A 15,683-nucleotide genomic window follows, 5' to 3' on the forward strand; every position below is an offset into this window, starting at 1 on the left:
TTTTACTCAGGCTAACTTTCATTCACATAAAAACTATACGATCCTGGCTCCACCCTAGCGGAAAACCGATGATTTTTCTCTCTTCCCCTTCTCCGCACAATCCTTCGGGAGTCCCAATCGGAATCTCGGCAGGTTCCCTACCAAACTCCGGTGGTAAGATCCTGGTGGTATTGCAAAATTTTTATGAACTTTACGTGTCCCGTGAAAGTGTTTTTAATTCTTGCTTTAATGGGAGGAAGTTTCCGCGAAGTCGGTTTTTTAGAGCACGAGGTTGAAAACAACTGGCAGCACTCCCCCTCTGCCGCGACATGTCCAGACGTCAGATATGAGAAGATTGTGCTTACTCTTATTCGACTTAATGGATGGAGAGTGTTTTTTACTTGGCATTATCTTGGCGATACAAAATTGAGATGAATAATGTTTAATGTTGCCCATATCTTGGAGATATTACACTCTCATGAGGTATCCTAATTTGATCTTTACATTGGGTTGAGTAGGAAACGATTGTCGTAAACAGGCGTAGTCCGTTCTAATGATGATCGTGATATGGATATTATTTAAGATACCTGATAGCTTATATTTTCGTTAACCGGCACACCAGGACTTAACCCGAGTTGTTTAACATCGCAACACCGCAAACCCCAAAGTCCCCCTCGTTACGACTTGACAGGTTTGCACTCTAATAACTGTATAATCATTCTTCAGCGATCGTCCTCATGATCAAAGTGCGTTATGCTGAGGCTAACAAGTCTATCGATGGGTGGGATCCGCCCCAATTATATGTATGCCTCCTTTAATCTTGGAGATTTAGGTTAAAATATCAGTAACTGGTGGCTATGGACATTATCCCAAACTCAGAGTAGAGATGTTGTCACATGTGAGTTGTGCCTCGCCGTTCCTCTCGAAAAGAACCATCGGTGTTGGATGAGATAGTTGACATCTGTTCTCGTAGTTTGCTGACCTCATCGACCAGTTGTCTTAATTTGTTCTCCACATTGGTCAGGTTAGGTTTAGCCACACTGTGCACGCTAACTTCCCTCAAATAATGTCCGTTTTCTGGGTCTGTTCAAAGAAAACTTTCAAATCACGTTCATTACCCATAAAAAAAGCATCATTTTCTTCACCTTTATCTGAGTTTTCCGTCAATAAGTTAACATTTTAATCACTGCTTAAACAATTAAGTATACAAATAATGGATATTTGAAAAAAAGGAAACAGATGATGAAAAAGCCCAGGCTCAATAACCAGCCACTATTCGGAAATCATGATGAACAGTAATGATGAATGATGGCAGTAAAACGAATCCAATTGTAAAATAACGCGGTTATTATAAGACAAGAGATTATGATCTCTTGAATTGTAATAAAGGTAATTTAGCAGTGGACGTTCCGCGTGGGGGCTCCTTTGTCCCTTTCTTTTCCCGGAAAGTTGTTTTTGTGGAGGGAGGAAAACCGGGGAACACAGAAAAACCCTCAGAGGAAGGACGAGAACCAACAACAAACTCAATTCACAGGTGACATCCAGTGTGGAATTTACGAGAAAAATAGACTACTTCAACAGTTCGATGTTATTTACTCGCGACAAGAAAAACAAAAACAAATCACCCGTACACACCTATGGACACTCCTAGCTAGTTCCTTTTTTCGTTTTGAATGCGACTCGTTTTAATACGTTGACACAAGGCTAACTTTAGCAAACTGCTGAGTATATCCACGTACCTTCTCCAGTTTTCACTCTCAAATTTCCTTTCCTCAACTTCCTGTAAATAACTTCAGCTGTTATGCCAGTGAAAGCGGAACCCAGGAATACACACACGACGATCAACAAAAATCTACGAGTGTTAGGTGAGTCACCCGAAAACACATTGTAGGAGTCTGTATCAGTGTTATACATCTGGAAGGAAATATAATAGGAGAAGGCTACAAGGGTGATAAGGCTTCATTACGTATTCGTGCTGCGACGATATAAACAACGAAGCTGGGAAAGAAATGATCTACGACGATCTAAGACGTGATCTACTTTTAACACAGATTGCTCTTTTGTTGCCAAGTCGTATCATAAGCCATTTCCGAGGGGCTCAAAGCCGCCTCTGTCTTAAAACGAGGTTAGGTGCAAAGCCCTTAGGGCAGTTTCAATTGAGTGTCGAAACTCATCCAGGATTGCTTTGTTTTTGCTTTACTTCGCTCTGATTGGTCCAGAAAATTAACACTACTCTCAACCAATCAGAGGCAGAACTGAAACCAATCACGACCTCGTCGCTCGTGCTGACTGGTTATTAAAGGTATTTTTCTTTCTTTTGATTGGCCGTTGTGATAAATTCTTTGGTTTTGGTTTTACGGCACCTCGTACAAAGCGATCTAATATGGAAATGAACTTTTATAATCATGCAAAAATGAATATATCAAATAAAAATCATGTCCACGCGGAAAGTTTTGCACTTGACCTCAGTTTGAAAGTGAGACCCATTTAGACGTAGAAATGGCCTTTCAAAATAGATCTAGTTTATAATGGCTTAGAAAAACGACAAGAACATGAGACAGCCAAAAAGGAAAACAAGCAAAAAAATAAATAAATAAATAAATAAACAATAAAAGACAACATGAATACACATGTTAACGCTACAGCAAGGAATTGTGTTAGTTACCACTGTTGGCTCAAGATATTTGATAAACAGGCTTTCGAAATCCTGCCTTTCAATCCTGTTTTTGAAACATGAACCCTCTGCAACCAGGTCTCTCAAAGTGTCGCGTATTGCAAGGTAGTACGGGACTTTTACATCGTAGCTAGTAAACACTCTTATCGTCCTTTCTCTCATTGCGCGCAGAATCACTGCGGCTCTAAATCTGTCCATGAGAACACCGTCTATTTCATCACTCCGTAGACTGGAGAACATCTTTTTAACTGACGAGAAAGCTACAAGAAAAACGGTTATCAGTTGCATTGTGGTTTCATTTCGGTCATTTTAATTATTTGTCGCCGAAGGGGAAGGGGGGAAGGTTTGGGAGGATGTCTGGGCGTGATCGTTGACAGGGCGAACGGAAGGGGAATCAGTCATGGACAACAGATCTACAGTCTTCTGTAATATATCTGATATGGAGTTCTTCTCCTCATACTGTTATGGTATATTTCAACCGACAGAAAACCACTACAATCCTAAAAATTCAATTACTTTATTAAATGAAGTGTAATATTCTTGGGAGCGACTCCAGTAGACAATGCAGTAATTAACAATTATTCCACGAGCGCGCGTTGGATATGAGATGATAGATAGCCAACGAGGCGCGCAGCGCCGAGTTGGTTATAATCATCTCATATCCAACAAGCGCGAGTGGAATAATTGTTTTATTAAAAACGTTGAATTAAATTATTAAATTTTATTAAATTTGTAGCTCCCTTTTAATTTTAAGCTGACACGTACGCTTACCATATTTGTAGATTATGGTATATTGGCTGATATACCACAATGGCTAAGCCAATTAAAAGTCTTGAATTGCATCATCCAATGATCTAGTTTTTAATAATTATCATTAAGAACTGGATCATTGGATAATGCAATTCAAGACGTTTTATTGGCTTAGCCATTATGGTATATGAGCCAATATACCATAATCTAATATCTGTACATTGTAACATCCGGTTTCTTATAAAATTAAAGTCGAGAAGATTTGTCTAATATCTTGGGGGCGTTTTTTTTTTAATAAAACAATTATTCCACTCGCGCTTGTTGGACATGGGATGATTATAGCCAACTCGGAGCTACGCGCCTCGTTGGCTATCGATAATCTCATATCCAACGCGCGCTAGTGGATAATTGTTAGGTTAATCGTTAACTTATTTAACTCCATATCAGTTGTAGTTATAGTAAACTGTCTATCAGATTGGTTTGTGGAGACCAAGCAGCTATAGTTAATTTTTTTAAAAGGCTATCTAAATCCCAACGCTTGTGTTTTATCTCGGAAAAGTTTTTGTGTTGCATGTGGTCGGTGCCGATTAGCGCTGGAAACATGAAATATTACCGTCAGGTTTTGTAAAGTGCATGATGGCTATTTCAATACACTCTTTTACTGCCCATTTACAACTCAAGGATTAGTTAGCTGGGCCGTATAGCAGCTGAAAGGAGAAGTCCGATGTTTTCTCAATGTAGGATTGAAATCTTCTGATCAAGTTATCCTAATACAAATGAATAAAGGCTGATAGTTTCGAAAGAAACTGCTTGGGGCTGCGTCGGTGGGAGTAACGAGATAATTTGGATATATCAACAAAGTTGAAATAGTAAATTGGCCACCGTAACGATTACAAAAGCTGACGTTATCTTAAGGCTTACTCGTGACAAATGCTCCTTTTTTTTTAGCCTCTAGGCCCGCCGAAGTGTTGTTCAACACACCAATCTGAAAAACAAATGGAAAGTAAAAACACCCGTTACGCACTTGTTTCTATTTCATATTTTCTTAACTGTGTAGACTTCTTCTTAAGGGCCTCTTGCCGGTAAATATGAGACTTATATCTAGTCTTTGATGCTGGCGGCATGAAACGACTGAAACGTCGGAACTTTCTTGCGCTTTTCAGTTAATCTTCCATAGCGCTTAACGATCATTATGTTAAGGTAAAATTAGAATCTAAATACCAAAATAAATTTTCATAGCTAAAAAAAATGCAAAAACGTATGTCAAGTATAAAGTTAAAAGTGATAAGCTTCGTTGAAAAGATTAGTCTTTAAATTCTTCTTAAAAATAACTATACTGATAGAGATTTTCGAGCGCTGAGAGGGTTTAGTGATGTAGCATTATTGACAGTTCAATAAGTCCACCTTTTTCTAATGACGGTAACAAAAATGACAGACAACAACTGTTTGACCGCGCACACATACCTTATTTCCCTCAACTCTTACGAAGCTATGCATGTTTGTGCTGAGTGCACTAGTGGCAGTAGCTGTAAAGACAGCAACAAGGATCAGACCAAACATGATCCAAATCACTCCAAACAGGCGACCCAAAATAAATTTGGGAGTTTTATCACCATAACTGAAAAAAAGCAAAGAAAAGTCACATTGACAACATCATATCCTCGGCATCTAGAGTTTGGAGTTATGCTTTAGTAAAAAATAACATCACGAGGCTTTAGCAGCTCCAACTCAGACTTTCCCTGCCACCTTGCATAGAAAGGTTGCTTGTAATTGACTTCAATATCAATTATTAATATGGAATCATTCTAAAGCGATATGGTGGGCCTTCAAGCACATGGCCCCCAACATGCAACGGGACGCTTGAACAAAACCAAAAGTGTCTAATACAACAATACGTCCAATATTTCGTCTCAGTTCCTAGGGCATTTCAGAAACTTATTAGTTTTGCTTTAATTAAAACATGACGCGTTAAAATGATCCATTTTCAAGCCCCCCACCCCCCCAGGAACCTCTCAAGAAACCATTTGGATATATCAACAAAGTTGAAGTGGTAAATTGGCCACCGTAACGATTCCAAAATCTGACGTTTCGAGCGTTAGCCCTTCGTCGGAGCGAATAGAGGAATTGTGGGTTGTGTGTGCTTTTAAAGGCAGAGAATGGAGCTACGTTATTGGTGGGAATATTGTAACGAGAAAAACAAGAATAAATTAGTGGAATGAAAAGCGTTCGTTGATCCCTGTGGGATTTAGACTGCCGGTTTGAAAGATGAGCTTTTGTTCAATATTTTTACGGCTTTCCGTGCTACCTAAGTGTAAGGAAAGACCGCAGATTGCCATATGTTGCTTAGAATGATTAGGTAAATTAAAATGTCTAGCGACTGGTTTCGATGTGTCCTTGTTATTCCTTTCCACGTCTCGAAGGTGCTCTCGGAATCGGTCACCTAGTCTTCTGCCTGTTTTGCCGATGTATATCTTTTTGCAATAAGTGCAAGTTATGCAATAGATCTATTGCATAACTTGCACTTATTACAAAAAGATATATCTTATTGCAAAAAGGTATATCTTTTTGCAATAAATGCAAGTTATGCAATAGATCTATTGCATAACTTGCACTTATTGCAAAGAGATATACATCGGCAAAACAGGCAGAAGACTAGGTGACCGATTCCGAGAACACCTTCGAGACGTGGAAAGGAATGACAAGGACACATCGAAACCAGTCGCTAAACATTTTAATTTACCTAATCATTCTAAGCAACATATGGCAATCTACGGTCTTTCCTTACACTTAGGTAGCACGGAAAGCCGTAAAAATCTTGAACAAAAGCTCATCTTTCAAACCGGCAGTCTAAATCCCACAGGGAACAACGAACGCTTTCCATTCCACTAATTTATTCTTGTTTTTCTCGTTGCCATGTTCCCACCAATAACGTAGCTCCATTCTCTACCTTTAAAAACACACACAACCCACAATTCCCACAATGTTCGTCAAATCATAGACGATCTAAAATCCCCGGAAGGCTGTTGGCGTAGATGGAATTTCACCGCGTCTCTTAAGGCTCGCTGCTTCCATCCAAACGGAGGAGATAACACAGTCGATCAACTATCTGATTATGAACCAATCATGGCCAACCGAATGGAAGAGTGGGAACCTGACACCGTTATTTAAAACAGATGAGGATACACGCAAAGAAAATTATCGTCCTGTTTCCATTCTTACCGCCATTTCTAAAGTGTACGAGAAGGTTATGTTTGACCAGCTGTACGGCGCTTTCTATGAACATCTTGCTCCGAATCTATCTGGGTTCTTGAAGAAACACTCTTGTTGCGCCGCACTCTTGAAGATGACTGAGGACTGCAGGCGAAGCCTTGACAAAAGAGAGGCAGTTATAGCCGTGGCAGTGGACCTGTCCAAAGCATTTGATTCTATTAACCATAACCTCCTATTAGCTAAATTAAAAGCGTATGGCTCCTCTCCGTCTGCATTAAACTTGATTTCTTCCTATTTGTTGGGGCGAAGACAGCAAGTTAAGTTGTCCGGTGTTTGCTCCAGCTACTCAGAAGTAATGGTGGGCGTTCCCCAAGAGTCCCTCCTCGGACCGCTGCTGTTTAACATTTATATAAATGACTTGAACTACGCCATACCAGATGTATCTCTGAGGTTATACGCCGACGACACAACTATGTATGCCTCAGACGTCTCACCCATGGTTCTCGAATTTATAGTGAATAATGGTCATGAGCGGTTATCATCGTGGTTTCGAGAGAATTATCTGGTGATCAACAACAAAGACGCAAGCAGTACCCATTGGTCCCTGTAAGTACAGTTACGACCTGGCCATACATAGCTCTGTCATTGAGACACTGCCATCTATCAAAATACTTCGCGTTGAACTTGATAGCATGCTATCTTTCAAGGATCACATTACTAAACAGCTTCAAAAGGTATACGCTAAAAGTGGCGCACTTAGGAGAATCAGGCGTTTTCTCCCTGACAATGTTATGTTAAGGCTCTATAAAACTTTCTATCTCCCTCATTTTGAATACTATTGCCCCCTCTTACTTGGACTGGGGAAAGTGCAAGCGAATCGGCTAGAAGATGCCAACTATTATATTCTTAGATCACTGCTAGGTTATCTCAAGTCTAACGCTCGAAACGTCAGCTTTTGTAATCATTACGGTGGCCAATTTACCATTTCAACTTTGTTGATATATCCAAATTATTTCGTTACTCTCACCGACGCAGCCCCAAACAGTTTCTTTCGAAACTATCAGCCTTTATCTCAAGTCTACCCTTTATGATGAATTGCTGCGAATCTTGAATATGGAAACGTTACACCAGAGAAGGAAACAACAATCCCTTATTCTGTTATATAAATGTTTGCATAACGACGGTCCCAAATACATCAGAGATTTTTTTAGTTTTAGGGAAACTATGTACAACCTGAGAGGAACCGGCATTAATTTGTGCGCACTTAAATTTAATTTAAATTTTACGAAAAAATCTTTCAATAATATGTGTGCGCAGCTGTGGAATGGATTACCTACAAGTGTAAAACTGGCCAATGATATCAACCTTTTAAGAAGCTATTGAGAACATTGAAACTTTAACTGCTTCTCAATTTTATACTTCTATTTAGCGAATCTCAATTTCATTGTACAAACTTAATTTTTAATTTTAATTTGAAAATTTTTAAGCTATTGCTTCACCATTTTATACCTGTATTTAAGTGACTTTGAATTTTACTGTACAAACTTAAATTTTAATATTAATTGTTAGTTATTTTAATTTCTAATCAATTAGGTTTTGACAGTATGTATTAGGTTTTTTAGATTCTTAATCTTAGAGGCACGTACGTATTTTGAACGAGCTCTATGAGCTCCTTGATGCTACGTGGGTAAATAAAGTATTGATTGATATTGATTGAATTCCTCTATTCGCTCCGACGAAGGGCTAACGCTCGAAACGTCAGCTTTTGGAATCGTTACGGCGGCCAATTTACCACTTCAACTTTGTTGATATATCCAAATTATTTCGTTACTCCCACCGACGCAGCCCCAAACAGTTTCTTTCGAAACTATCAGCCTTTACTCTCAAGAAACTGCCTGAAACCCATTGTAAAATCAATGTTATTATTGTAGAATTCATCCAAGGGCGTCAGCGGCCAACCCCTTTGGACCTTTTGAGTCGGTGATTGGTTTGAGAGAGGAGATTGGCTTCAAAAGAATTATGAAATGCTGAATAAAGTTAATGACTATAACTGCTGGTGTCAACCTCCATAGAGAACTTTTATCTTACCCAACTGTTGTCATTGTAACAAAGGCCCACCAAAAGCCTTCGTAAGAACCCTTAACAAATGAACGGGGAAATTCCTCTTCGTTGAAATACGTTTCCTGAAAGAAGATGAATTAAACAAAAACCGGTTATCTTATGTTGTTGATCGCCGGAATGCCGTGCGCACATGAGGTCTAGGGTTAAAGCCCTCGACCGGAAATGGTTAGATACTCTAGTCTTCTCAAATGAGGACGATAAACCGTGGGTCCCGTCTCCTGCATCTTCTCTCATCTCCCCCGTACTGGTTGGCAGGGGACTTTACAGAGCCGAAACACTGCTTGTAAAGCGGGTTTGGCTTTGTTATCATACATTTTGAAGATCGCCTATAGGTATTTTCTTTAAAGAAAGAGGTGGGGAAAGAAAGAGAAAGGATTTCTATAATACCTCCCATAAGTTGCAATTCCGTTTTGCATAGAAGCTTGCTTTTGAATCACGGTTTATCATGGCCGCGCAAAATTGTGATTTATTCAGATAGTTCGGGAAATAGATGATACGTACCAGGAACCATATGAACATTCCAGAAATTCCAGTGAGTGCAAATGCAAGTACAGTTATAGGCCAAGATTCCGTGTATAATTTGATAATTGCGGCTTTGTTGGCTCTGATATTCACATTTCCTACGTCCATGATAAGCGAAAAGCCGGGAGAACTCGTGATGCTCTCAGTCATCATGACTGGGTTTTCATAATGTTCTTCAGGAAGAAGAAGTATCTGTATCGCCTTTGACACTGGAAGAGCGAAATCCGTCATATCATTTTGAAGTATCGTTTGGAATTCTTCGGTCGAATTGATAAAATTCATTTTGAAGGTGTCCTCAGGCAACCGACAATGTCTAAGAAAACATTTGTAGATGATGTCAGCGAAAAAATCACCTAATACGCCCACTAATTCTCCTGAATCAGAAGGAAAGGCATACGGGGGAACCACAAGTATTGAGACCGTAAATTGTCGACGAGTATGCGGACATCCTAAAGATCGATTTTGACCTCCTGCTATTTTCGTTAGAGCTGGTCTACAGAGCATTACAATTATAATTATGCAGGTAGCGAACATCATCTTTATCAAAGCGCTCCCAATATCGTAGCCGGCTACTACTCCTTTCAAGTTCCGGTTTCTGAAAGATAAAATTCACAGGAAACTAACTTCATTGTAACAATGTTTAAAAGAGGTAGTCGGTAGAGCGTGAATTTATCAGTCTCCTTCCCTCTCTGTTTGTAACACGCTGTAATGTCATGGGTATGATGCTGCCTGTGGAATTCATGAATATGTTAAGCGGGGCTCCACGAGGTCAATAAGTACAAACCCTTATTTAGTATATTTGTATTTGGAGGGGTAGTGAAACGTTAACATTAGGTAGGGGGGGTGAGAGACACGAACCCCTTACGCACCATGCACCAAAGAGACGACCCCCCCCCCTTCCTTTGCCGGGAAGATTTTTTTTGAGCATCATTAATTTCATACTATTTTAGTTGAAGGCAGTAAAAGATTTAGTGCTACTCATTGAACATAAGTTGCCACACATGAACTCTTAGGCATCCCAATTTTTGGGAGAGGGGATTCAGAAGCAGCGGAAACATAGACAACAATCACCACAGGTAGCCCAAGCTCTCTATATGAACCACACAAGGAACACAATATGGCATATCGATTTATTAGGATTTGTATAGGATTTTCTACTAGATATCCATGGAGGTAGTTAAAAGTGAAAATATTCAATAAAAATGGCTTACCTTATTCCATGCGTGTGTTGTTTGCTCCTGGTGTCGTTATTTTACCGATTTAACTTGATTTAAGCGATTATTTTGAATCCTGGTTTTCTCTTCTTAAAGAGGAGAGAAGGTTGGAAACCATGGCGGTCGACTACCTGAGATATGGTCTCAGTGTTCGGGCCAAAACATAAAGCTAGAACGTTTCAAATCCCCTCAAACTGCCACTCCGCCATCTTCGATAATCTTCCTAGATAGCCAACCGAAGGAAAATACTCAGTCCCCAATGTACGAAGAATAATTTGCCCCGAACGTTCCATTTCGTCGCCCTCAACTCTTATCGATTGAGGCTTGGATCAATAAGTCGTGCAACCAACCGACTCCGAAGTGGGTTCGCTAGGTATTCTGGGGTCAAAACATTCAAGATGACAACTACTTCCCAGCCTTCCCCTAGGTTCTGTAAACCTACAAACAAAACACACGCTCATGCACTGTAATTCATGGAGGAAATGAAGAATATATCTGCTAGTATGGCCTGCCTCAAGCCAACACCGCAGCCATCAAAATTTATGCAATGTAAATCAGTACATCACATTCTTAACTGCTCTCTAACTGTTTCCTAGGGGAGGGCGGGGAAGTAGTTGCCATCTTGAAAACTGACCACAGAACACCTAGCGAACCCACTTCGGAGTCGGTTGGTGGCACGGCTTATCGATCCAAGCCTCAATCGATAAAAGTTGAGGGCGACGAAATAGAACTTTCGTGGAAAATTATTCTTCGTACATTGGGGACTGAGTATTTTCCTTCGGTTGGCTATCTAGGACGATTATCGAGCATGGCGGAGGGGCAGTTTGAGGGGATTTGAAACGTTCTAGCTTTATGTTTTGCCCCGAACACTGAGAACATATCTCAGGTAGTCCACCGCCATGGTTTCCAACCTTCTCTTCTCTTTAAGGAGAGAAAACCAGGATTAAAAAAATGGCTTAAATCAAGTTAAATCAGTAAAATAACGACACCAGGAGCAAACAAAACACGTATGAAATAAGGTAAGCCATTTTTTTTTTTTAATATTTTCACTTTTAGCGGCTACCTCCATGGATATCTAGTAGAAAATCCCATACAAAACCTTATAAATCGATATGCCATATTGTCTTTCTTGTGTGGTTCATATAGAGAGCTTGGGCTACCTGTGCAAACACAACATGTGTAGATAGTTGTGTCTGCTTGTTTTCACGTCAGCGCAACTTCCTCATTTACTTCATACCTACTGAGATTTACATTGTGAAGTACGTTCGCGTCTCTGACTGGACGAACGATGTATTTTCACAGTCGTTCGCTTCAGTAAGAAAAAATCTCAGTTTGTATATATGAAATATAAACATCATACCGTGGAAAGTGTTTGATTGTTTCAGATTGCTAATGAAAATTAGGTGCCAGAAAGAATTTCTATATTATCAGCAGTTGTGTACTGGACTGAAATGGTGAGAAGATAAAAGTCTCAAGCAACAGAGCATAAGTAAATAACTTTCCCGTCGAGAAGACCTAGATCTTGAACTGCGAGCTCGTTATGATCAGAATAAACTCCATTGCAAAAGCGTTGAGACCTAATGGCTTTATGGGAACACGCGTACTTGATAACCACAGTAGTTGCACTTGGTAAGCAATAGAACCCTTCCTCGCTTTCTCGAAAGAAAATAATTAACATATACAAAGATTGGCCAAAGACAATGAATAATTGACTTGGCCGAACCCAGTTTTTGCGCACGCTTTTGCTGGTGCAATTCAGCGCGCGCACAAGGATTGCAATAAAACTTACATGCTGTCAATAGAGCGATCATTTTATTTACTCAACACGTATCCGCAATATCTGTGCTATTTTTCTTTATAGCTGGCGCAGTGTATTGAGAGCTTTAGTCTTTTATTACAAAGACATTTAAGAAAAGTTAACGGTGCAAAGAACCCAGCAGTTCTCAGCTTTTTCGTCGTTACCCACGAAAAGTTAAATGCAGCGCATGCGTAGTAAGAAAAAAAAATTGCGATTGAATGGAAAATTGCTTGCTCGGAAATATCCCGATTTCTTGAGAACCACTCATTAGAATTCCACGAAATCTGGAGCAAAAATGCTTTAGGAAATAAGTAACTAGAGCAATGAAAAAAAATTATTTTTAACAAAGGAAATTCTAGATAATCGAGTGAACCTTCAACAAGAGATAATTTAAGATCTCTCTCTTAAACTGTTAGCAAAATGGTGTTAACTTGTGAGTATCTTTACAAGCTCGTTGCATGCAAATTATAAAGAAAATCTAATGACTAGATTCTCTACAAATACACAAAACCGATTTTAATGGCCTGTTTATATTTATTCATGCCGCCATGGCAACGGCACATACGTCAGCTTAACTATCGAAAAAACAACGTTTGCGTTGTTAACTTGCTTGCTGCCAGTTTTGGCGACCGAGAGATTAAGGGTGTTAGAGAAAATGGTGAAAGAAACACAGTTATCAAAAACTGTGTTCAGCCACCTTAAACACTGATTATTTAACCTAGCGAAAATTTCCCTCAAAGCCGTTGGGTCACGTTTTATAGGTATGAAAGTTTTTGCAATCAAGAGTATATTTGCAGTGGCAAAAAAGGTCAAAGGCTTATCATCTGTCTTCGTGACAACTTGAAAATAGGAGGTTCTTTGATTGTGTAAATGCATTTTCAGTTTTTTTATTTAAGATGATAAAAAGAAAGGTTCTAACGTCAAATACTGCGTCAATATTTGTGTTTTCTGGTAGGCTAATCAAATATAGCGTACGTTTTTTAATATACTCACATATCTAACTAATTTAACCATCCGGTGGATGTGTGCTAAGAAAGTTCAATCATCCTTTTTTGTTTTCAGGCGCTGGAAATTTTATATTCTCGTGAGAAACTGACAGATTCTATTTTGATAAACTAAGTTCTTTATATTCAAGTTTATCAAACACTTTCCCAGGGAGTCTCGGCGGCGTGTGTTTTTGAAACAATACTTGCAACGGTAGGTCTCAGTGGGTTATCAGTGAATAAAAAAAAAAACTATCCTAGAGAAAGCGAATTGACAGATGTTTGCTGTTGAGTTCAAAACGGTGGGTTTCCTAATTGTTTTCCCTCAGTTTAAGAAGTCCAAAAATGTTCATTCTTTAAGAAACAACGTTAAGATTAATGCTATGACTGTCTTGAAAAACTCTACCGAAAATTTCGAACCAGCCATATCGACTCGTCCATTTTTAGCCACATTCAGTAACTTTTTGGCTTATTTTCATTACTTTGATGTATTTCCACTATGTATGCAAATAACATAGGTGTTGAATAATCAATGTAGTATAATTATCAGCAAAAATAGAAAAGTCAATTTTTCAATTGCGTTCATTTAGCTTTGTTTATGCTGTTTCTTTTATATGGTGAGAGGAGAGCGAAGTTAAGCGCAAAAAGCTAAAATACAATCCGACCTATGCAACGCTAAAAATAACCCCGAGAAACTTGAATTTCATAAATATGCAATTCGTTGCGTGTTCAGTGAGGATTTCATATTGTCTTGTTGAATATAGTGGATGCCTATTTCTTATTTTACCAGCGGTGCATCTGGACACAATTAACACAATGACGGTCCAGCTACTCAACCGATTTCGAGGCTTTAATTTTTGCTGCCCATGGAATTTTCATTTCCATAAACATTCTACTGCGGACGGTCAAAAGTAATGATTGTTCCGGAGAAAATCCAGACTAATTTTGATGTTCCGATTTCCCTTCGATTCTACACTTAATTTCTTCCGCATTTAAAATAGATTTTGACCTCCCTTGCTTTTTTTATAAACCTTAAAGCTTCGATTATCAGCTATTGTATAATAAATACAGTAGAATTCTTCATTTTTTGTTTAAAAGCCGTCTACATAAAGTGTCGAGACTACTTGGAGAAAGCTATGCCTTGTCAAAGCATCTTAAGCTGAAATTCCCTAAACAGATATTAAGGTCTTCCCTTATAGTAAACACAATCATTAATCTACAATAAAATCACGAAAACTGCTTACATCTCAACTTGATAAAATAAAACTTCGCTTCCAAAAACTTTCTGTTAATCGGATCATTTATGGGGAGAAAAATGCGAAAAGTTCTAAGTTACCCGGCCAGTGCTTTCGCTGGGTCCATGCAGCTTTTCATGGCCTCTAAAATTTGAAATAATTTGGATATATCAACAGAGTTGAAATGGTAAATTTGCCTCTAAAATTTGAGGCATGTCGCCACTCACCAAAGTAACTTGGATTCACTTACAGTTTATAGTGTCTATGTTTGTCAATTTTGCACAGCGAACGATGTAGAAACGATCATAGATAAATCTCATTTAGTCACTTTCGCGTGATAACGTTACAAACACTTACCTAGAACGACTTTCCCGTTACAAACTTATCGTTGTGCTCGGTGATCTTGCGCTAACACTGAATTCACTGTTTGTAATTAACAAGAAATTATTAGCATGAAAATCTTTACCAAAAATCATTTACATAATTATCTTCCACGGTGCTTATCAGTCTCAATTGGGTATATTATCCCATGGTCAAACCTCACATAGCGTGTCTAATAACATTCCATTTTTTAAAAATTTTTCAAGCTGTCCTTCATGGCAAATTTTCGTAGAAATTGAGAATTCACCCGAAGTTATACTTTGCCTTTGCAGATTATCTTAATAAAAATAAAACTCTCATATAAAAGTATAATGCGGACACATAAAAGACGAAAGTAGAGTGAAACTTGTATAAAAAGATAATAACAACTTTTAAAATATGAAGAAAATGATAGGCTTTAGGTCAATCGTCGAAAGGTGTGTTATTTATCTGTAACTAGTTTGCATTTGAGACCAAGGAAAAAATTCGAGTTCTTGGAAAACTTTTAATTTCTTTGTTTCACGCTTGTGATAGATGCATGATGCATTTATGATCCTATCCGAAGATCTGAGTTCGATTCGTCGAAGAGGACAAACTTTCGTCCCATTATTGCCATAAGTGAATAACATCTTTATTCAACGTACACAACTTCGACTTTTATTAAATATCCAGCTGTCCTTAAAGGCAGAAATTATGGGAGGTCCGTCACGCTATTTTTGATATCTTCAAAATTACCTTTAAAGTGCTACTGCGACCAATAATAATAATAATAATAATAATAATAATAATAATAATGATAATAATAATAATAATAATGATAATAATAATAATAATAAT

General features: G+C 38.5%; 1 protein-coding gene across 1 annotated transcript; it reads right to left on the reverse strand.

Annotated features, from left to right (window-relative positions):
* Positions 1-405: 405 nt before the first annotated feature.
* LOC111336324 (uncharacterized) lies at positions 406-14,952 on the reverse strand. The gene is made up of 8 exons (XM_088743810.1): positions 14,844-14,952; positions 9,236-9,851; positions 8,702-8,796; positions 4,868-5,021; positions 4,325-4,388; positions 2,645-2,913; positions 1,719-1,893; positions 406-1,062 (listed from the first exon to the last, which is right to left on the reverse strand). Exons 2-8 carry the CDS (start codon positions 9,791-9,793, stop codon positions 872-874), a joined length of 1,506 nt encoding a protein of 501 aa, XP_088599936.1. The 5' UTR covers positions 9,794-9,851; positions 14,844-14,952; the 3' UTR covers positions 406-871.
* Positions 14,953-15,683: the final 731 nt, after the last annotated feature.

This window comes from Stylophora pistillata, chromosome 13, assembly GCF_964205215.1.
Source record: "Stylophora pistillata chromosome 13, jaStyPist1.2, whole genome shotgun sequence".
NCBI classification, from domain to species: Eukaryota; Metazoa; Cnidaria; class Anthozoa; order Scleractinia; family Pocilloporidae; genus Stylophora; species Stylophora pistillata.